General features: G+C 37.7%; 1 protein-coding gene and 1 long non-coding RNA gene across 2 annotated transcripts in view; one reads left to right on the forward strand and one right to left on the reverse strand.

Annotated features, from left to right (window-relative positions):
* LOC130541534 (uncharacterized) overlaps positions 1 to 21,029 on the forward strand; it is a 29,870-nt gene extending 8,841 nt beyond the window's left edge. The window contains exons 2-4 of the long non-coding RNA XR_008955601.1: positions 12,192 to 12,226; positions 13,216 to 13,374; positions 20,488 to 21,029. This is a non-coding gene — a long non-coding RNA (uncharacterized LOC130541534). The remainder of the gene's footprint in view (positions 1 to 12,191; positions 12,227 to 13,215; positions 13,375 to 20,487) is intronic.
* EPB41L4A (erythrocyte membrane protein band 4.1 like 4A) overlaps positions 1 to 22,198 on the reverse strand; it is a 259,857-nt gene that overhangs the window by 74,612 nt on the left and 163,047 nt on the right. The window contains exons 11-12 of the mRNA XM_003826742.8: positions 3,300 to 3,391; positions 2,241 to 2,318 (exon numbers count right to left, since the gene is read on the reverse strand). Coding sequence (XP_003826790.1) covers positions 2,241 to 2,318; positions 3,300 to 3,391 — 170 coding nt within the window. The remainder of the gene's footprint in view (positions 1 to 2,240; positions 2,319 to 3,299; positions 3,392 to 22,198) is intronic.

Raw genomic sequence — 22,198 nt, forward strand, 5'->3', positions numbered from 1 at the left:
AGAGTAAAGACTAGAACTCTTGTCTTCCTCCATCACATATATGTATGTGCACAACCACAGACACTAACACATCACTATAAACACATACACAATTACACACACAAACACACCCAGATACCTGCATTCATACACTGCAGCCACTTGTTAAGCTGTTCTTTATACCCTATTCTTTAAAAGCCTGCAGGGTGAAAGGAGAAGAATGTGTTTCCAGAGCTCTGCTTTCATTCCAGGATATCTCCGGAATGTCTCAAGAAAGGGGCAGGCATATTGTGCTGGTTAAAGTCTGGTTGCTTGCCCTCTTTTGACAATAAACAGTCTGTGTGCTAATGAACCCCCAGCAATCAGAGACCCATCCCTGCCTAACCTCTGGGCATCGTCTTTCTTCCAAGGATGGTGTAATGTTAGTGTCTCCTACATATAGACATGTAGATTTAAGATTCATTAAGACTTACTAGGCAGTTAACATCAGCCACAAAATTAGAACAGATTTAGCATGGCCTCCAATTTTGCAAAGGTTACTTTTAATCACTTCCTTGGAAGAAATGATACTTAATATGCAAAATCCAATAACTTCCTAATAATAATTCCCAGTAGCCACAACATTTGCATTTCAATAAATTTGAGAAATAAAGTATGGCTAAATTTGTGGAAGCCAACAACAGCGTATGTTAAAGAGGATAATTACAATTTTAATAGTATGAACATTGAGACAGATGTCTTTCTACCAGCTCCTTTTCAGGGACAAGGAGACATTCTCTCTATAATCCTGGTGATGTTTTATGCCACAACTGGAAGAACAGTCCAAGTACTGACTATTACCTGCTCTTCTCAATATAAATGTAAACAATACTTCCTTAAATTCTTCATAATTGTATCACTGTCTACAGAAGAACAGTGAAAACCTAAAGGTTAAACATTAACATATCAATGAATACCTTCATGTAAATTCCAAGAATATCTATAATACAATGACACTTAAGTATTTTTATTCATGAAATGAGCAAATTTTCAACTAAATAATATACAAAGATGAATGCACTGAACATTTAATATTCATTACTCTTTTACTGATAATCTTTAATCTCAAATTCAAGACCCAAAAAGTGCATTATAAAAGAGAAGAATTAAAATCTAGCATAGAGGACTATTGTCCTGAAAATGCTTGCCTTGGCTTTTTTTGTACCTCTTAAGGAAGCATTTCATTCAGTGATGTCTCCAATGGAACTGACAGAAGTGTCCCATCTCTGTGACACTAGGTGGCATTTCCCCACCCTGCTTGGGTTTTACAAGGCCTGGGGACCTCCCTCACTGTTTGAATAATACTATAGCTCTTTGAAGGCAGAAGTGGGTAGATCTGATTCTTTGTATCTCTAGGTACCTAATACTATGCCTTGCACATCACAGGCTCTCTCCATTGAACAGAATGAATTGAAACAAGACAAATTCTTTTTCAAAATATAGAACCCACTCTCATTTTTAATGCTGGTATCAGAAAAAGACATAAGCGCCTGCCTAGCTGCATGACAATCAGGCTTTTTCCACAACAGGCTAACAGTTTGCCTAATGGTTATAAACATGAGCTCTGCAGTTAGAGCGCCAGGGGATGGATCCCACTTCCCTGCTTCCCAGCTGGATTACCTGGAGAAGGGACTTGACCTCTTTGAGCCTTAGGGTCCTCATACATTAATGGGGCTAATATTACAGAAGATTGATAATTAAATGAAGCAATGAATGGAAAACATGTATCACAGTACACAGCACTTAGTAACTGCTCAATAAAGTTGAGATATAATTGCTAGCATTACTACATGCAGGCTTCATGTTGCAGAAAAAACAAGGTTTGATGCACAATATAAAAAGTATAGATTGTATTAAAATAGGGGATTAACTGAATGTCTTAAAAACACAATTAGTTACTATTCAGAATCTACATTGTTTCATAATCACAAAACACACATAATTAAAAATAAGTGATAACTGTGTCAAAATGAATTTCTGAAGATAATAAACTTTACTATGATCTAAAAGCCCACAACATAGCTAATGCAGACACTAAATATAATTAAATCTGGAAAATCATGTTTGTTGAGAAAGTTTTAATAAACTGTTATGCTTACAAAACACATTGGCAATGCAAGAAAAAAGAAAAAATAAATAAAAAACTTCACTGAGCATGTATGACAGCTGAATTAAGTATTTATTTACAAACACATCCCCCCAAGGAAAAAAATGTCATTTACCTGTAGCGGTGCTTATAACGTATGGATCCAAACTTGCTGAGTTTTCTTGACAGTGAATTAGATTCATTTTCTGGCATTCTAATCAATTTTTAAAAGAAAATCAGACAAAGACTCAATGTTATAGGCATTCTGGGCCACCCCCTTCTCCTAACACAAACTTTATAAAGGACTCCAGCCACTTTATAAGAATACTTCTCCAACATCATGCAATTCATACTCCATGAGGATGAAACAGGGAAGAACTCAATTTTGTTTCCATTTAAAAAACAAAACCAAAAAATAAAGCTTAATGTATCACCAGCTAAATTTTTGTTTTATCTTTACAACATAAAGATGTGAAACAAAGAAAAAAGTATCCCCACAATCCAAAGGTCAGTTCTCTAGTTTCATCTGACCGGACCTCCCAGGAGGACTGCATGCAGTTGCCAGCACCTTATTCATCAAGACATTCCCTTTCCTCGTTTCCCAGGATACAACACACTCTTCTGACTGCTCCTTCTCATACTCTAGACTGGCTCATCCTGCCCTCTAATGTCGGGAGGGCCACCAAGCTCATTCCTTGGAGTTCTGCTTCTCTCTCCACTGTTTCCACTGGTGACCTCATCCAGCCACTTCTGTAAATAACTACTTAAGTGACTTCATCAACTTTGGTCTTTCCAGTGAGCCTTGTACACCTAACTGACTTACCACATTTCTACCTAGATGGCTGATAGGCTTTTCAAATTAATTATGCACAGAACACTCCGTTTCCACCAATACTACATAGGTGCTAGCAATGGCTGCATGTTTTACATAAACCTAAAAAATATTACCTCGATCCTTTCTTGTAGTATCAAAGATATAACTGTATCTATGTGTATAAGTGCCTATGTGTATATATATCTACACATACATGAATGTGTGCATGTTTGTATTAATGTAATCCAGAGAATTAGGAATTGAGAAAATTAATAAAAGGGAAACAATTCCAAATTTCTGTTTTAGACAGAATTCTTTTTATAAAAATAAATGCCATTTTCATTTATTAAGACAACAAACAAAATTTTTACATCAATTTACCTAAAAAATGTATGATGTTCCACACTGCACTTCCAGAGGTGTTTGCAAGCAGTTTTACTCCGAGCTTCAAAAAAGAATGAGGTTTCGTTACACTAAGACAGAAAGAGAGACAGAATATGAATAATGACCAGGGAAGGAAGATAGCATTCTTCAAATAACAGCCCCCTTTAAGTAACAAAAATTCAAGCAGAGAGATTATTGATAATATATAAAGAATAACTGTCTCTTGGTAACTATTTTTGGAGAGGTGCATTAAAATCACCTTCCATCAATTAAAATTTTATAAATTCCACTTAAATCTTAAAGCACCTTTATTACCTACTTTTACATTGCCCCATGACAATAGATAGTTTGGACGACAGAAGTGAAATACTACAAAATCTCCCTCATAAATGGCCACTAATACAGGAAAAGCACGGACCATGTGAAAATCAACTCCCAGTAAAAAAAAAGATGCCCACAAATCCAGTCCTTAAGTGTATTACTTTCAGGGATGAACAAGTCACACATAAAGCAATGAGTAAAGAATCTCAAGCCAAGAACCACCAGGAGTGACCACCCCAGCAGCATAATCTGGGAAAATTAAATAATGCCTCTGATGCCATGTCTCTCCATTCTGCATCAAGTCACTGAGTGGATCAAATTCAACAATATGCATACATAAAATATCATATAATAGGTGTATAATACATGCTAATTATTTTAATCCAGTAGTTACTTGATTCTCTATATTTAATAAGTAAGAAATAAAACAACATTGAAGGTACAAATCAGCCCTCTATATCCACAGGTTCCACATACACAAGTTAGCCAAACTTGAATCAAAAATATTCAGAAAAAATAATACAAATTTAAAAAGCAATAGAGCATAACAACTATTTACGTAGCACTTATATTAGGAATCATAAGTAATCTAGAAATGACTTAAAGTATATGGGAGAATGTGTGTAGGTTATATGCAAATACCATGCCATTTATATAAGGAATTTGAGCATTCTCGGATTTGGGAGGAAGGTTTCTGAAACCAATACCCTGTGGATGCTGAGGAACAACTGTACAAGCATACCTTGGAGATACTATAGGTTCAGCTCCAGACTACTGCAATAAAGTGAATATTGCAATAAAGTGAGTTGCACATATTTTTTGGCTTCCTAGAGCAGGTAAAAGTTGCTTATACTACACTGTAGTCTATTAAGTATATAACAGCATTATGTCTTAAAAAAACATATAATTTAAAAATACTTTATTGGTGAAAAATGGTAAAAGTCATCTGAGCCTTCAGGAAGTCATAATCTTTTGGTTGGTGGAAGGTACTGCCTCAATGTTGATGGCTACTGACTGACCAGGGTGGTAGTTGCTGAAGGTTAGAGTGGCTATATCAATTTCTTAAAATGAGACAACAATGAAGCTTTCTGTGTTAATGGACTCTTCCATTCAAGAAAGATTTCTCTGCAGCACGTGATACTGTTTGATAGCATTTGACCCACAGTAGAACTTCTTTCAAACTTGGAGTTAATCTTCTCAAACCCTACCACTACTTTATCAATTAAGTTTGTGTAATATTTTAAATCCTTTGTTGTCATTTTAAAAATGTTCACAGCATCTTCACCAGGAGTAGATTCCAACTCAAGAACCACTTTTGTTCATTCATAAGAAGCAACTCCTTATTCCTTCAAGTTTTATCATGGGATTGCAGCAATTAAGTTATACCATCAGGCTTCACTTCTAATTCTAGTTTTCTTGCTATTTCTACTGCATCTGCAGTTACTTCCTTCACTGAAGTCTTGGACCCCTCAAAGTCATCGTGGGGGTAGAAATCAACTTCTTTCAAACTCCTGCTAATCAGAATAATTTGACCTCCTGCCATAAATCATAAATTATCTTAGGGGCATCCAGAATGGTGAATATTTTCCAGAAGTTTTTCACTTTGTTTGTCCAGATCCATTAGAGAAATCATTATCTATCGCATCTATAGTTTGTAGAATGTATTTCTTAATGCTTGAAAATTGAAGTTACCTCTTGATCCATGGGTTGCAGAACAGATACTGTGATAGCAGGCATGAAAGCAACATTAATCTCCTTGTACATCTCCATGAGAGCTCTAGAGTAACTAGGTGCACTGTCAATGAATAGTAATATTTTGAAAGGAATCCTTTTTTTTCTGAGCAGTAGATATCAACATTGGGCTTAATATATTCACTAAGCTGGCCCGGGAGTGGTGGCTCACGCCTGTAATCCCAGCACTTTGGGGAGCTGAGGCAGGCGGATCACCTGAGGTCAGGAGTTCAAGACCAGCCTGGCCAACACGGTGAAACCACATCTCTACTAAAAATACAGAAATTAGCTGGGCATGGTGGCAGGCGCCTGTAATCCCAGCTATTTGAGAGGCTGAGACAGGAGAATGGCTTGAATCCGGGAGGCAGAGGTTGCAGTGAGCCGAGATCATGCCACTGCACTCCAGCCTGGGTGATAAGAATGAGACTCTGTCTCGAAAAAATAAAAATAAATAAATAAATATATATATATATACACACACACACATACACATATATATATGTGTGTGTATATATATATATTTTTTGTTTGTTTGTTTCCTAAGCCATGCTGTAAATAGGTGTGCTGTCATCCAGGCTTTGTTTTTCCATTTATAGAGCACAGAGTACAGTTAGCATCATTTGTATGGACCCCAGAATTTTCTGAATGGTAAATGAATATTGGCTTCAACTTAAAGTCACCAGCTGCAGTAGCACCTAAAGAGACAGTCACCCTGTCCTTGGAAGCTTTAATGCAGGCATTGACCTCTCGTTATAGCTATGAAAGTCCTAGATGGCATCTTCTTCCAATAGAAGAAGGTTGTTTGTCTCCACCGAAAATCTGTTGTTTAGTGTAGCCACTTTCATCAATAATCTTAGCTAGATCTTCTGGATTACTTGCTGCAGCTTCTAAATCAGCACTTGCTGCTTCACGTTGTACTTTTTATGTTATCGAGATGGCTACTGTCCTTCAACCTAATGAACCAACCTCTGCTAGCTTCCTACTTTTATTCTGCAGTTTCCTCACCTCTCTTAGACTTCACAGAATTGAAGAGAGTTAGAGCCTTTCTCTGGATTACAGACTTTGGTTTAAGGAAATGCTGCAGCTTGTTGGATCTTCTATCCAGACCATTCGAACTTTCTCCAAATCATCAATAAGACTGTTTTGTTTCTTATTATTTTTGTGTTCACTACAGTAGCTCTCCAAATTTCCTTCAAGAATTTTTTCTTTGCATTCACAACTTGGCTAACTGGCACAAGAGGCCTAGCTTTCAGCCTATCTCACCCTTTAAGATGACTTCCTCACTAAGCTTAATCATTTCTAGCATTTGATTTCAAATCACAGATGCACAACTATTCCTTTCAGTTGAACTCTTAGAGGTTATTGTAGGGTTATTAACTGACCTAGTTTCAATATTACTGTTTCTTGGAAACTAGGGAGGCCTAAGGACAGGGAGAGAGACAGGGAATGGCCAGTCTGTGGAGCAGTCAGAACACATGCATCATTTATCAATTAAGATCGCTATCTTACATAGATGCAGTTTGTGGCACCCCAAATCAATTGCAACAGTAACATCAAAGATCACTGATCACAGATCACTATTGAAGTGGCTACACTGTCTGGGGTATATACCTTGGGGTTCATTGTCATGCACTGAGAAAGAATTCAGGTGGGTTAAGGGGTGGAAAGTTTAATAGAGAGAAGAAAGGAGGGAGGAGGGCAGCTCCCTGAGAAAGAGAAAGAGACGTCTGAAAAAGGCTGGGAGGCCATGGACCACAGCAGATTTTATAGGCAGGCTGCAGAAGGCGGTGTCTGATTTATATAGGGCTCACAGATTGGTTTCATCAGATATGATGTCTACATAGTGTGCGGGGAAGGCTGGTCACCCTACCGTAATCTTCTTATGCAAATAGGCTTTCCAGTTGATCTGCGCCATCTTGTCTGCTCCTTTATAGTATGTGTGGCTGGCAGAGAAGGGAAGATGGACCCGCCATTTTGAAAATGTCTAGTCCTTAGTTCCTGCTGGCACCCACCTGTGCAAGCTCCTAGCTTGCAGGGTGCTCTTTGTTAGAAAATGATTCAGGACTGCTTTTCATTAGAAAGTAGAGCCTTATCAAGGACACCCGTGCCCTTGTTATCTACCTAAGTAATTCCTTCTTAGCTCCTGTATCATTATAACATATGTAATAATAATGAAAAAGTTTGAAATACTATTGCAAGAATTACCAAAATGTGACACAGTGACACAAAGTGAGCACGTGCTTTTGGAAAAATGCTACCAACAGATTGACAGGGTTGCCACAAATCTTCAATTTGTAAAAAAAACACAGTATCTGCAAAGCACAATAAAGTGAAGTGCAAAAAAAAAAAAAAAGATATGCCTGTAATTCTAATTTTGCAAAAAATACTATTTATATTTTAAGTAACTGAACAGAAAACTAAGCAAAACACAATATGAATGCTAACACAATAAACCACAAGCTCTGTGAAGTTATATACTTGCTAATTTAATTTCAAAGCTACAAACCAAACTCAAGTCTCCAATGCAGCAAATGCCTCTGAAATGAGGTTTCTACGGACTCATAAACATAAAACAATCAATGCAAAAGAATAATTGAAATGATTTGTCTCCTACTTTCAATAAGGACAGAACATTTATATGTATAAAATTTCTCCCAAGTCCAACTTGAATGATGCTGCCCAACTTAGCAGTTTATTTGTAAGATGAAGAGATGTGATGGAAACAAAGCCAACATGCACACATTACAGCAAGGCTAGCTGTAATTCCAAAACCTTGTCTGGTAAAAAAAGAAAGTTAGGAACATTTTCAGGTTTCTGGCTTGGGTGCTACTAAAATATAGCAAGTGGAAAAAATGGGCATTTGGATGACAAGGGAATAGACAATAAGTTCAGGTTGAAATATTCTGATTTTGAGGTCCCATGGGACACCTAGAGGGCCAAAGGATGCAGGTCAGAGAGCCAGAGAGAGGGCACATCTACTCACACAGGTGATCTCACCAAGTGAACAAGACTGCTCAGGGAGAGTGCGCAGAATGGATGAAGGTGGAATCACTGCAAAGACGCTCCTGAAGGTGGAGTGAGAGAGGTCCAAACATACCAGGAAAGAGTGTCAGAGAAGCTGGGAAGAGAGAGTGCAACTCTCAAGTGACCCAGAAAAGTCAAATCGAGTTTGAAAGGAGGTTACCACATTTCACGGTAAGAAATCTTCCGAGGCCTTTGTGAAAGGGATAGGGATTATACAATTAGAGGTGAGGAAGAAAAGTCAATGAATTCAGAAAGTGTTTTCCTTAGCAGCCAAAGAAACTGGTGGCAGAGCTGGGAAAGGGGACACACAGGAAATCACAGAAGCTCCTCCGGGCAGGGAGGGAAAGCCCAGGCTTTTGTCAGAAGATAGGAGCCCTTAGAGAGAAATTTTTTTTTCTTTTAGTTTTCTTTTTTTAAATATCCAGTCATGCGTTGTATAAGGATGTCTTGGTCAATGATGGATCGCATATACAACAGTGGTTCCTTAAGATTATAAAACATATTTTAACTGTGCCTTTTCTGTGTTTAGATGTGTTTGGATACATAAATACTTACCATAGTGTTCCAATTGCCTGCAGTATTCAGTACAGTAACATGCTGTACAGGTTGGCAGCCTGGGAGCAATAGGCTATACCGTATAGCCTAGGTATTGTGAAAGGAAATTAAATTTGGGGACCCCAAACTCATTTAGCTAAAGGGAAAATTCAAGCTGGGAACTGGGTCACGCAAACCTGCCTCTCCTTTTTGGTTCCTAAATAAGATTGCTACAAGATGAAAAGCTACATGCCTCCCCCATATTTTTCCCATAAGGAAATTCCTAGTGAGCTGTTAAAACTTTACCATGGCAATGCAAATTGATAGCTTTATCTTTACAGGTAGAGTCACCCCAGACACAAACGCATATCTGACTCTTCCCTTACCCTATTTTGTCTGTGTTATCTGATGTAAAATACAGATTCTCCACATTTTTCCTCTGCCCCTTTTGTGTCATCCTATGTTAAAAAAATGTAGATTCACTGAGGCAGACAAAGGCATGAATGACTATTTTTCCCTACCCCCCTCTTACATGAAAACAGTGTGCTTCTCAACTCCCATCTTTTGCCCTTTAAATGTAGAGCTCTCAAAATCATCTTTGGAGAAAGGCATAGACCTGTCTCCCTGGCATGTCCTTAACTTTAGCAAATAAATCTCCTAAAATGATTGAGACTTGTCTCGTTATTTTCCTCGACTGACAATGTGTAGTAGGCTAGACCAGCCAGGTTTGTGTAAAAATATTCTATGATGTATACACAATGACAAAATCGCCTAACGACTTGTTTCTCAGAACATATCCCTGTCATTGACACATGATTGTATAACATGCACATGGTATAAATGCCCAAGTTTTCAAAGTGGGTATACAATGACAACTCAATCTCCCTCCCACCACTGTCTCCAATTACCTTCCCCAGAGGCAATCACTACTGTTAAGGGGTGGGTGTTTTTAAGGGCACTGAATTATTCCAAAATAGAATGTACAAGTTATTCATTTAAAATAAGTCTGCTTGTGACTGCATTCTATCAAGATAAATTGTGAAGGTAAAGATCAGACCAGGACAGGCTACCCCTGCCCCTCTACCACTACGTCCTTCCTCACTACGTGGACCCGCCATTTCCCTGTGCCTTTCAACAATGGAAGTACTGTGTGTGGCAGGACATACTGAGAATTACCACCTACTAGAAATGATGGCTGAGAATGACTTCTCTGTGACATAGACATTTTTACATTTTTAGCAAAATCATCCAAAATGAGGTATAATTTAAGTACTTAAATAAAAATATCAAAACTTATTTAATTACATGCTTCCAAAGACTTCCAAGACTTTTGGAATTCGCTGATACAATACAGGTCCTGAATTCTTACAAATGATGGAACTGGGGGTTTGAGTCAGGTTTACCATGGGTCTTCCAAAAGTCTTGGAAGGAGAAACAAAGTATTCCGTCTTAAAATAAAACATAGTCTCCTCTAAATCTCAAACTTTTCTTAGTCTGGTTTTCAACTTATTTCTTCAGGTATGTGACTGTATCCTTTTACTTTTCAAGTACAGATCTGATCACAGGATACCTAATTTTTAATACTTTTTTAAAAAAACTACCATCACTTAAGGAAAGGATAAAAGATATTTCAAATCCAACCAGAATTGGGTTTTTCTCAAGTTTCCTTGAGTACAAATATATTAAAGGATCAAAAGCGCCTCCCCACTGGCTTCCTAATTATTTCTGCCAAGTACAAATGACAAGTATGAACTCACTCTCCACTTATAGTGAGCTTTAGGACAAGCTGCCTATTTTTTATCCTGTTCCTGGCAGAATGATCCAAATACTAAAAGGAGGCTTAACATAATTGAAACAGGAGCCAGGTATTCTGAATAAATTCTGTGTACTTTTGCCATGTACAGTAACTGCTGGCATGAATTCCACTGCCATGGCATTTCAAATATCTCTTTCTACCACTCTCACTTACCAAACCTTTTCCAGATAAACATGGCCAATTAGCACATTTCTACTCATTCACACAGATGAACAACTGCTTAATTAAAGAAGTTCATTCCAATCTCCTACTAAAATACTTTATCCAAGAATCCAATGCTTGCTTTTTGTAAAATTACTCAAACACCTTTACAGCTTTGGTCATTTCATACCAGAAGCAAAGCTATTCTCTGAATCTATTTCTTTTTACTTCATAAACGAATCAAGATTGAGTCACTTGTAAGTCCAATATCATGTGGATATTACTGCTCCATGGGTCTCTAGAGTAAACCTGACTCAAACCCCCAATTCCATCATTTGTAAGAATTCAGGACCTGTATTATATCAGCAAATTTCCAACCTAACTCCCTCTGGTCTTCCCAGTTTCTTTTCCCATTTTGGCTGGCTATGTCTCTCTTGGCAAGCTTAAAGAAAGAAATCTACTTTCGCCTAGCTTCTTCTAAGGGTACTGGGATTACTGACAGGATCAGTGAAGGGCTCACGTTGCCAGCAGCACACCCACTTTTTCTGCCTGGGCCTAGTCCCATTTCAGTGCCTCTCCCAAGCCTGTATTCTTGACACAAGAATGCAATCCTGTACTCTGACAGGTTCCTCCCTGTTTTTGTTTTGGGAAACAGCCACAACTGGACAGTCTACCTTCCCCAGGCTCCCTAAAATTATGGGTATGAATACCTTTCTTAATCCCATTATACACCTGGCTCACATCCAAGGTCACATTAGAAGTAACCCAAGATACACGGTGTAGGTCATCACTGAAGAGCAAAAGAGATGAGTACTTCTAAGAAAAGTAAAATGCAATCATTATATAAGTACCTGAAGGTATACAGCAGAGAGGTTTCCTACTGATGCTCCATAGAGGTGGGGAAGAGGCTAAAAAGAAGTGTGACGATTACAAGTCTAAAGTACTGTGAGATTTTTGCTTTTTTCTTTCTATCCAATCCACACAAGATTTACATTAACTCGCAATCATTAACTCAGTTTAGGTTCCAGGGAGAGAAACAAAAATAGTCAGACGGCTGGTAGCAAATGACTAAAATAACTTTCTTCTTAATTACTGATCATGCAAAGGAAGGCAAGTAGTCAAACTGAAATCTTTATTCTCCAACTGGAAATAGATACCAAAGAAAGCTTACAAAATTGTAAGTCTTTTGAAAAATTTTATCTTTCTAAATGGTGAAACTGACTATAGTTTTAAAAATTAAACTATGTTAGTACACATGATATCCTGGGCACAATATCTGTTTTAATGGCTTTCCTCATATTTTTTCATGCTCTCTTTTCTAGGCATCCTGAGTTTCCACCTGGCTAATGAATTTAGGGTGAGTCCTGCAACAAAATTCACCAATTTTGTCATTACTTGGAAAAGGAAGTCAGAAGGAAATGTTAAGACACTGAATAAAACATGATCTTATTCTTTCCAGTCTTTACACAATGCTCCCCAAAGAGCGTTTCTTACAACACTAAGGTCTTGCAATATTGGCATAGAAGGGTTCTTTGCTCAGATAAGTATGGGAAACACTGGGCTAAACACTCAGACCTTTAATTCGCTAATATGTACTGTGAATCTCCAAGAGGTGGTAAGGTTGTGGGTTGTTCTAATTTATTTGATCAAAGAACTTTCTTTCAGGGAAGTGTATGGTAAGCACATACTCTAGTTTAAAAAATATTGCACTATACATAAACAACCCTCTACATATAGATACACACACACATTTTTTTTTAAAAATTTTGAAATGTATGTAATATGGTTACGTATTTTTTAACTGAAAAATCACTGTGCATTTCAGCTCAGCCCTTGAAGAATAAAACTAATTTTCATTTCTGCATGTATACTTCACAGTGTAAAAATAAAAACAGCAAAATATTCTAGTACTCTCATCAGCTATGTGGGTTATATTTCAAAACATGATAAATGTGAAAACCATCTTACCCATTTTACGGATGAATAAGTTGATTGCTTGATAAATAATTACATACAAATACTTACATCGTATTCCAGTAAACTTTGAAAACTATCATGTTGAGCTTATTCTTATTATTTGAAGGAATTCACAGATATGAACATAGAAGTCCAAATGGATTTTTCTGTGATAGTTTTTATTCTATCTTCTCCTCATCTGTTTTGTAGTATTCCTAAAAAGTCAGTATTTCTCTCATATACTTGCAGATTGATTTAATTTTTGTTTTAATGATAACTAACTTTTATTCCCAATCTCACAGTGTTTTTAAAAAGTCTAATAAACATTATCAATCCTGTTAAAACGAAGGCTTATGTGGTAAGACCTACTGACACTCAAATTTTTTACAGGAGAATTTTCACTACTTCTGATTAAGTGGCCCATGTGTTTCAATTATGGACAAAATCAACAAAACACACCAGCAAGTGAAGCAAAGGAAAAACCATGGGCCTGAAAACCTGGGCTTCCCTTCCTGCCATAACACAAGCTATTCAGCAGCCAAGAACAAGGTGATTCCATGGTCCTTTCCTGTGCAAGACTGCAACAGCTCTAAGTGGCCCAATACAAAGGCAGTTCCAACTCAGAGACACAGACTGTGTGCCCGTTACATGCCCAACTTTGCACTAGGTGCTTGTAACCTCACAGCAGCATCATAAGGATATTATCATCCTCACTTTACAGATTACGAAATGTAGGTTAAGTGTTGTTCAGTGAACTGCCCACAGTTAGTGAGCAAGAGACCTGGACTTAAAACATTTATTTGATCACATGTCTAACAGTCCATCACGAAATCTGAAAGACTCCAAACCCAAATGTCATGTGGCATCAGGACCCAATTATTACTAACAGCCACACTTAAGAATAGTTGGGGAAAATATTAAATCTATAGTTCCAGGACTTCTATACACTGTAGTTGGAGACACAAAATGGTACAACTATGAATGAAGCCTGGGCATAAGGCAAACAAAACTACATATGTACTTACCCTATGACCTAGCAATCCCACTACTGGGAATTTAACCCATGGATATCCCTCCAAAAACACATACACACAAAATTACTGAATGAAGAAAAATGTGTGACTGTAAAATATTGAAAACTTTTCCTAAATATTCAAGCATAAGAGATTGGTTGAATAAACTGTGGTACACACACTCAATACAGTGCTACGTACAAGAGAATGAGAAAGCTCTCAATAAACTGATACAGAATGATTTCTAGGAGATATTACTAAGTGGGGAAAAAACCCCAACACAGTACAAAAACCCATACAGTATGCTACTTTTAGGAAAGAAAGAATGAAGAAAAAAAAATGCTTATCTTTACAAAAAGAAACACAGGGAGGATTAACCAGAAAACAATGAAGTTGGTTACCTACAAGGAAGCATGGCGGAACAGGGTGGAAGGAAAATGGGAGTTGAGTTTTTGAGTAATTTTGATTTTTGAAAGCAAGTTAACCTTCTACATATTAAAAAATAAAATTAAACAAGAACGTGAAGGAGAGGGAGCTAAAACCAAAAACAACCTGAAACAATAAACCTCAGTAGATTTCAAACGAATACATGAGCACAGGAATGAAGAAGGAAGACATGAATGATAAGAAGGAGAGAAGGGAGGACCAATCCAAGTAAATTTTGAACACACTATTTGACTCTTAGGCCCTCTGTCTTGGCAAAGTGGTGCATGTGGATGAAAGGACAGCAAACAATTGTCCACTTTAGTGGTCTGACCAAAGCAATTCTGAAACTATGTGATATGTGTTACAGAATTGAGCAAATGAGTAAATGTGTGGCTTTTTTGGGAAGCCAAGGTTCTCATGGCCAAAGAAAGGACATACAAATATAAAATGAGGGAGGGTAAGGAAGAACCCTGTGGCTATGGACAGAACTGGAAGTATGCTGTGAACTCCTGATTTCTAAGCTATGTATCAATATGTGCATGCTTATATGCACATGTGCACATATATTTCTATTTGTATATATGTGTATTAGGGTCTATGTGTGTATATATGAAAGCATTATTCCCTAGCTCTGTCAACTGAAAAGGCCAAGAAGCAAAGTCGCCCTAGTAGCAATGACCACACCTAGCACCCAGATCTAGATCATTTCCTAGTCAAAGGAACCAGAGCTCCTTGGAAGAATGGCTAACACTCAGGGTAGGGACAGGGTTGATACAACATGCACCTGAAATATATTACACCAAAAAAGGAAGATATTAGCCCTAAAATGATGGGGGCAGATCCCAAAGGCAGGAGTCAGATTGAAGGGGTTCCCAATGACCAAATCTGAACAGCAAAATAGTTAGGTACCTGTGTGAACTAATGCAAGAACATAAAACCAAATACCAGGTGTTCTCACTTATAAGTGGGAACGAAACACTGAATACACATGAACATGAAGATGGAAACAACAGACACTGGGGACTACTGGATGGGGGAGGCATGGGCTGAAGAACCACCGTTGGGTACTAAGCTCACTGCCTGGGTGACGGGATCATTAGGACCCCAAGCCTCACCGTCACACAATATACCCATGTAACAAACCTGCACATGTACCCTTTAATCTATAATAAAAGTTGAAAGTATTAAAAATAAATAGGTATGTAATGTATTTTAAACCATTGAAAAAATAGAAGTTAATAAATACTGACAATAAATAAAAGGGAGAGAAGGCAGTGCTCTTGTTTCAGTGGAATGCTGAGGGCTGACTCATAAATGTGGAGGGAGTAGAGAGCTAGAAAAATCAGCGTTTTGCAACCATCTTAGTAGAAGACTGGATCAGGCAAGAATCCTCAATGAATGCTAAATTTACAGAGAATTTTAAAGACGAACTGGGTATTTGCATTGATTTAAAGTATCTCCCCACAGACTACTTATTAGTTGCAAGAGAGAAGCAGGAATTATACAGCAGAGAAATCAGGCAACACTGTAATGAGTGATCAAACTTAACAGCCAACGAGGGACAGGTGATCACCATATGCCCCCAGATGAGACACCTGAGAGGGACACTATTTCACCTATGCAGCTATACAGCTAGGAATGCATAACCTTAGTCTAATCATGAGGAAACAGCTGAAAAACATGAAATAAGAAACTCTCTGTTTTAAAACAGTGGGGTATAACTGTATTCTTTTAAAATGTCAATTTTATAAAAGATAACAAAATGCTTTGAAAGTGTTCCAGATTAAAGGAGGTTATCTGAATTCTATACCATAGGGGAGAAATGCTAAAAAGGACATTATTGGGTTAACCAACAAAATTGGAATATGGAAGCTAGATGGTAAAATATTATATCATTATTAATGTATTAAGTTGTTAACCATACTGCAGTTACATCGGAATATCCCTATTCTTAGGAAATACACACTTACATATTTATAGTCTATGACATACGTAACTTACTCTCAAGCTGTTCTAAAGAGAAAGGCCTGTGTGTGTATGGAGAGAAAGAAGGCACAAATAACAAAGGAAGTGAAGTAAAATGTTAACCATAAGTGACTCTAGGTAACAGTAAATGAATATGTTCTTTGTAATATTTTAATTTTTACAACTTTTTAAATAAATTTTGAATTGTTTTCAAATAAAAATACTTTTTAAAAATCTATATTACGATGTAAAATGTGAAAGGAACCCTTGGCTTAACGTAAGTGAGACCTCTTGCGCTTGTTGACAAACAGTGATGACTCCTGGCCATCATCGCTTCCCGTGTACTCTCCTTAAAGCAAGCCCGAGAGTTCTGCCAAGTGGATCTCATTACTCACAGCCAGAGTTGCCAGGAACCTTTTGGTTCTACATCCTGTCACACGGGGTAACTTTAGCTGAGGTTAGTTTCCTGAGGTATTATATATAAAAGTAAGCACAGCAGCATTTATTCATTCTTTCATTTATTTCACAAGTGTGCTTACTACATGCCAAATTCTGGGCTTAGTCCTGTGTTAGGAATTACATCCTCCTCTTGTTGCCAAAACCAAGAAATTCCAGTATTATCCTAAATTCCTATTTTCCACAAAAACACTGAATCTGCTACCAATCAGAAACAATTTAACCTCCTAAATGCTTCCCAAATCTGCCGACTTCTTTCCATCTTTGCAGTAAGTCCCCTCTTGTCTCCCCTTGATCACATCTCCTACTCTGTCTGCCTCTGTGCTCACGTCTGTGGAATGTTCCACCCTGCAGCCAGTGTGTGCTTTCTTAAATGCACATCTGATCATGGAGGGTGAAGCCCAGAGTTAATGTAACACCCAATTTCCCCGCAAGTCCTCAATCCATTCTCAAGTGCTGAGTCTGAGCTCATGCCCACAGTTAAGAGAGGCCCTCCCCTAAGAAGAGTCAGGCTGAACCAGGCAGTGTGCTGGAACCACCCCACCTTCTTTAGGTCTTCTACCCCACATCTCCAGAGGGAATAGGCAGACATGGAAACCCAATCCTCACTCCCTTCCCAATCGACTGGACCAACTCTCATGATGCTCCTTATCTCTGTGTATCTCAGTCACCCCCCAATAATGCTCAGCACACCCCCTTGCCTGTCTCTTTCTTCATCACTACTCAACTCCTGAAACCCTTGCTTTGTGCCCTCCGGAATTCATGACCTCTAATCAGCAAACCCCCTCACTCCTCAGTCTGTTCTCTCATATGTCCTTCACCTTGCTGCACAAGGAGACCCCCGGCTCTCTCTGAAGACCCTGTTTCCACTGTAGCCCTCGAGGGATGGCTGTGTCTTCTGTCTCCACTGTTCTTCCATCTCTGAACCTAAAAGTGGGAAGGATCCTTCCTGCTCCACATTGCTGCTTTCAGACTGTTCTCTTTCCTTCCCCCTAAAACTCCCAGCTTTGGATCTCATCAGTTGATGAAATTCTGCAGTCTTTCACGGTGGGTGTCATCCTGAAAGTCACCCTCCTCATATCTTGATGCTGGCACAGTACCTACCAGCTATATTTCTGTTTATTCCCCTTGTGCCAAAACTCCTCCAAAGAGTTGTCCACACTCACCATCTCCAAATCTCCAATTCTTATCTTCCTGTTACCTCTCTTATGGGTTTTTCTTAATGAATATGCATCAATTTATTTGTTCATTCCCCTGTTAATGGAATTCTGGGTTAATTTCTTTTTCTGACTTTTACGTAAGTGCTGCACAGAACACCTCTCTAGGGTACATATACTTAACAGGGGAACTGCTGGGTTGAAGCTCACTCTTCCAATCTACTGAAACTCACCTTGTCAATGATCTCCTACATTCCTAAATTCAGTGGCCCATTCTCAGCCTTTACCCTGTATGACATATCAGCATCATTTGACACATGCTTAATACATGACTTTTACTTGGCATTCAGCATAATTACTGTTCCTTCTATCTCACTGGCTGATTCTTTTCAGCCTCCTTTGCTGGTTCTCTCTCTTCTTTTCTCATTTATACTCATTCTCCTAGTGATTTCAGGTAGTCTCGTGGCTTCAAAAAGTAGCAGATGCCAATTTTATATATTCAAATTTATATTTTCTGCTCAGACGTTGGTACTAAACTCCAGGCTCACATAGCTCACTTCTTATTTAATATCTCCCCTTAGATGTCTAAAGGACATCTCAAATTCAACATGTTCAAAATGGGACTCCTGATCTTCCTCCTCAAGTCTGCTCTATCCATAGCCTTCCCCACCTCACCTGATGATAGCTCTATACTTAGACCTCCTGCTTCTCAGGCCAAACTCGTTTCAGTGACCAGGACTCCTCTCTCTCATATCTGCCCACATTCAGGAAACCCTGGTGGTAAAATCCATAATCCAACAGCTTCTCCGCACTTTGTTGTCACCTTGATCCACTGAGATAGAGATACTATCATCTCTTGCCTGGATTTTGAAATAAGCCTAAGTTGTTGAATGAGTAAACAAGTAACAGCCTTAGTTCTCAAGGTATTCAGTGAAAATCAACCATCTGATAATAAACTTTAAAAAATTTCAGCACCTATTTCTCCACATCCTCTCCAGCACCTGTTGTTTCCTGACTTTTTAATGATTGCCATTCTAACAGGTGTGAGATGATATCTCATAGTGGTTTTGATTTGCATTTCTCTGATGGCCAGTGATGATGAGCATTTTTTCATGTGTTTTTTGGCTGCATAAATGTCTTCTTTTGAGAAGTGTCTGTTCATGTCCCTCGCCCACTTTTTGATGGGGTTGTTTGTTTTTTTTCTTGTAAATTTGTTTGAGTTCATTGTAGATTCTGGATATTAGCCCTTTGTCAGATGAGTAGGTTGCGAAAATTTTCTCCCATGCTGTAGGTTGCCTGTTCACTCTGATGGTAGTTTCTTTTGCTGTGCAGAAGCTCTTTAGTTTAATTAGATCCCATTTGTCAATTTACACTGTTGGTGGGACTGTAAACTAGTTCAACCATTGTGGAAGTCAGTGTGGCGATTCCTCAGGGATCTAGAACTAGAAATACCATTTGACCCAGCCATCCCATTACTGGGTATATACCCAAATGACTATAAATCATGCTGCTACAAAGACACATGCACACGTATGTTTATTGCGGCATTATTCACAATAGCAAAGACTTGGAACCAACCCAAATGTCCAACAATGATAGACTGGATTAAGAAAATGTGGCACATATACACCATGGAATACTATGCAGCCATAAAAAATGATGAGTTCATGTCCTTTGTAGGGACATGGATGAAACTGGAAATCATCATTCTCAGTAAACTATCGCAAGAACAAAAAACCAAACACCGCATATTCTCACTCATAGGTGGGAATTGAACAATGAGATCACATGGACACAGGAAGGGGAATATCACACTCTGGGGACTGTGGTGGGGAGGGGGGAGGGGGGAGGGATAGTATTGGGAGATATACCTAATGCTAGATGACGAGTTAGTGGGTGCAGCGCACCAGCATGGCACATGTATACATATGTAACTAACCTGCACAATGTGCACATGTACCCTAAAACTTAAAGTATAATTAAAAAAAAAAAAAAATTTCAGCACCTAGTAAAAAACACATATTCCTAAAACCAAGAACTAACACATAGTGATAAAACAGTAGTGATATTTTCATTAAAACAGAAAGCCAATCAAGGATGCCTTATACTGGTATAACACTTATACTCTTCTAGAAAGTTCGGACTAATACTATAAATGTGAAATTTACACAGTAGAATTGAAGGAATAAATTATTTTCATTTGCAAGTGATATACCTATAAAAATTTATGAGAATCAAATTAAGAACTCAGCTGGAATACAAGAATTCAGCAAAATGACTAGATCTGAGATAAATAAAATTCCACAGCTTTCAATTCTCCTATCAAAAACCAGTTAGAAGAGATAATAGAAAGAAAAGATTGCATCCACAATAGCAAGAAAAAAAGTAAAACACATAAAAAGAAAACTTATCAAACACCATGCAGGAACCTATGAATAAATTTAGCAAAAAGGGAAAATTCTTATGATACAATATAAAATACAAAAGCATGTACAAAACCACATAGGGGATAATCTACATGTATGTTTAAATATATACACATTCACACTGATAGGGTGAAATCTAGAAGCAACTGTATCAACATATTAATATTCATGACCTCTGAGTTTTAGGATAATGAATAATTTTAATTTTCTTCCTTGCAGGGTATTTTCTGGATTTTCTACAGTGAACATGTACGATCTTTATACTAAAAGTTTAGTTTTTTGTAAAAAATTATGTAAACAACAGTACTTATTTGGAAGTTTAATGCATGAAAGCATCTCTGAATTTGGCCTAAATGCAATGACCACACTAAGTCTTTCTGACCAGACCAGCAAACCAGCAGAATAAGCATTTCAACCATTCTTCATGCTGAATGTGATTACTGTTCCAAGTGATGGATTTTAAGGGGCTTTTAAATTCAATTTGTGAGTACAGTTAGGCCTCCATAATAATCAACCTAATTCAACCATTATGTAAATCACTGCCTCACAGAGAGGTACCCTGGTGGAGAAAGAGAAAAGACCACAAGCAAGAATACTCAGGAAATAGAATGCTTTGACTAAATGAATGTGATACTTAATAGCAATAAAAAAAACCCTTTAATTCAAGCCTCTGAGTTATATGACCTGCTTTGTCACCTTATTAAAGATCACTGACATTGAGCTTAATGACCTAGAAGTGTGCAGTGCCTTGGGCCTCCCCAGACATCCATTTCATCTCAAAGCTGAGGAAGGAATGAGGTGGGGGTGGGAGACACCTGAGCCGAGTACACAGGAAACAGGGTCATTCGATGGAGACTGTCATTTGAAAAATAACATGATGATATCAATTTTGTTGCTGTTGTTTTTGCCTAATCATGAAGTCCAAGAAGATGAAAGTTCAGCTTAGCTGGGACTTTGCCAAATATTTATCCTGAGACAGTAGTAGACATATCTTTTAAGGCACTGGAATAATAACATGAAAGTCATTCACCAGAGGACCTCACTCACAAAAATAACTTATAAGGAAAGAATACTTTGAATAATAGTAATGCTTCCATAAGTCTTTTGATTATCATATTCTGCTAAAAAAAACTTGAAACATTATTTTCAAATATATCTAACAGATCTTATTCCTTGCATTATTATTTAGATGAATTATTATTCATGTGAACCTAATGGCAACATAGGGAGAAACTACAAAACCCTCCTAATTAGCTACTCTACTTTTTGCATGATTTTAATTCAGTCTTACATTATAATGCACATCTTTTTAAATTGAGATGTCTAATCAGGAGCTGAAGAACACATTGGATTTCCTCCAAACTAAACCATAAGAACAACTATATGGCTTCTGTACTATCATTTCTTTAAAAATCTGGAATTTCCCTTCCTTACAAGTTGTTAAAACTCATTTCAAAATCCAATTTTAATTGTATCAGTAAATGGCAGCATGCCATATAGTTCAGGATGAGATAATGTTTTTTTCCTATTAGGAGAACAAAGAGTAGCATCAGGTTTTCTGATGTGGCAGCACACAGTGTCTCAGTGCATCAGCTCATTGATCATTCAACAGATATTTATGAAGTACCTACTACATGTGAGGCACTCTGCCAAATACCATACCCCAAATGTAGCTGCAGCTCTACTATTCCTGTGTCTCAATGTGTGCATGCATAAGCACCAATTTACTTTTCTTTAATCAAGAAAATCAATTCAACTCCACTTAGTTTTTGTTCTGCACAAAGTTAGTATCAAAGAGACAGAAGAGTAGATTCTCCTATATCATGTTTTCACTCATGTATCCCATAAATATGGATTAAACATCTTATTTTCACTCATGTATCCCATAATATGTGGTTTACAGTAGTAGCACTTCAATGAAGCATTATTT

Source organism: Pan paniscus, chromosome 4 (genome assembly GCF_029289425.2).
Source record: "Pan paniscus chromosome 4, NHGRI_mPanPan1-v2.0_pri, whole genome shotgun sequence".
Classification (NCBI taxonomy): Eukaryota; Metazoa; Chordata; class Mammalia; order Primates; family Hominidae; genus Pan; species Pan paniscus.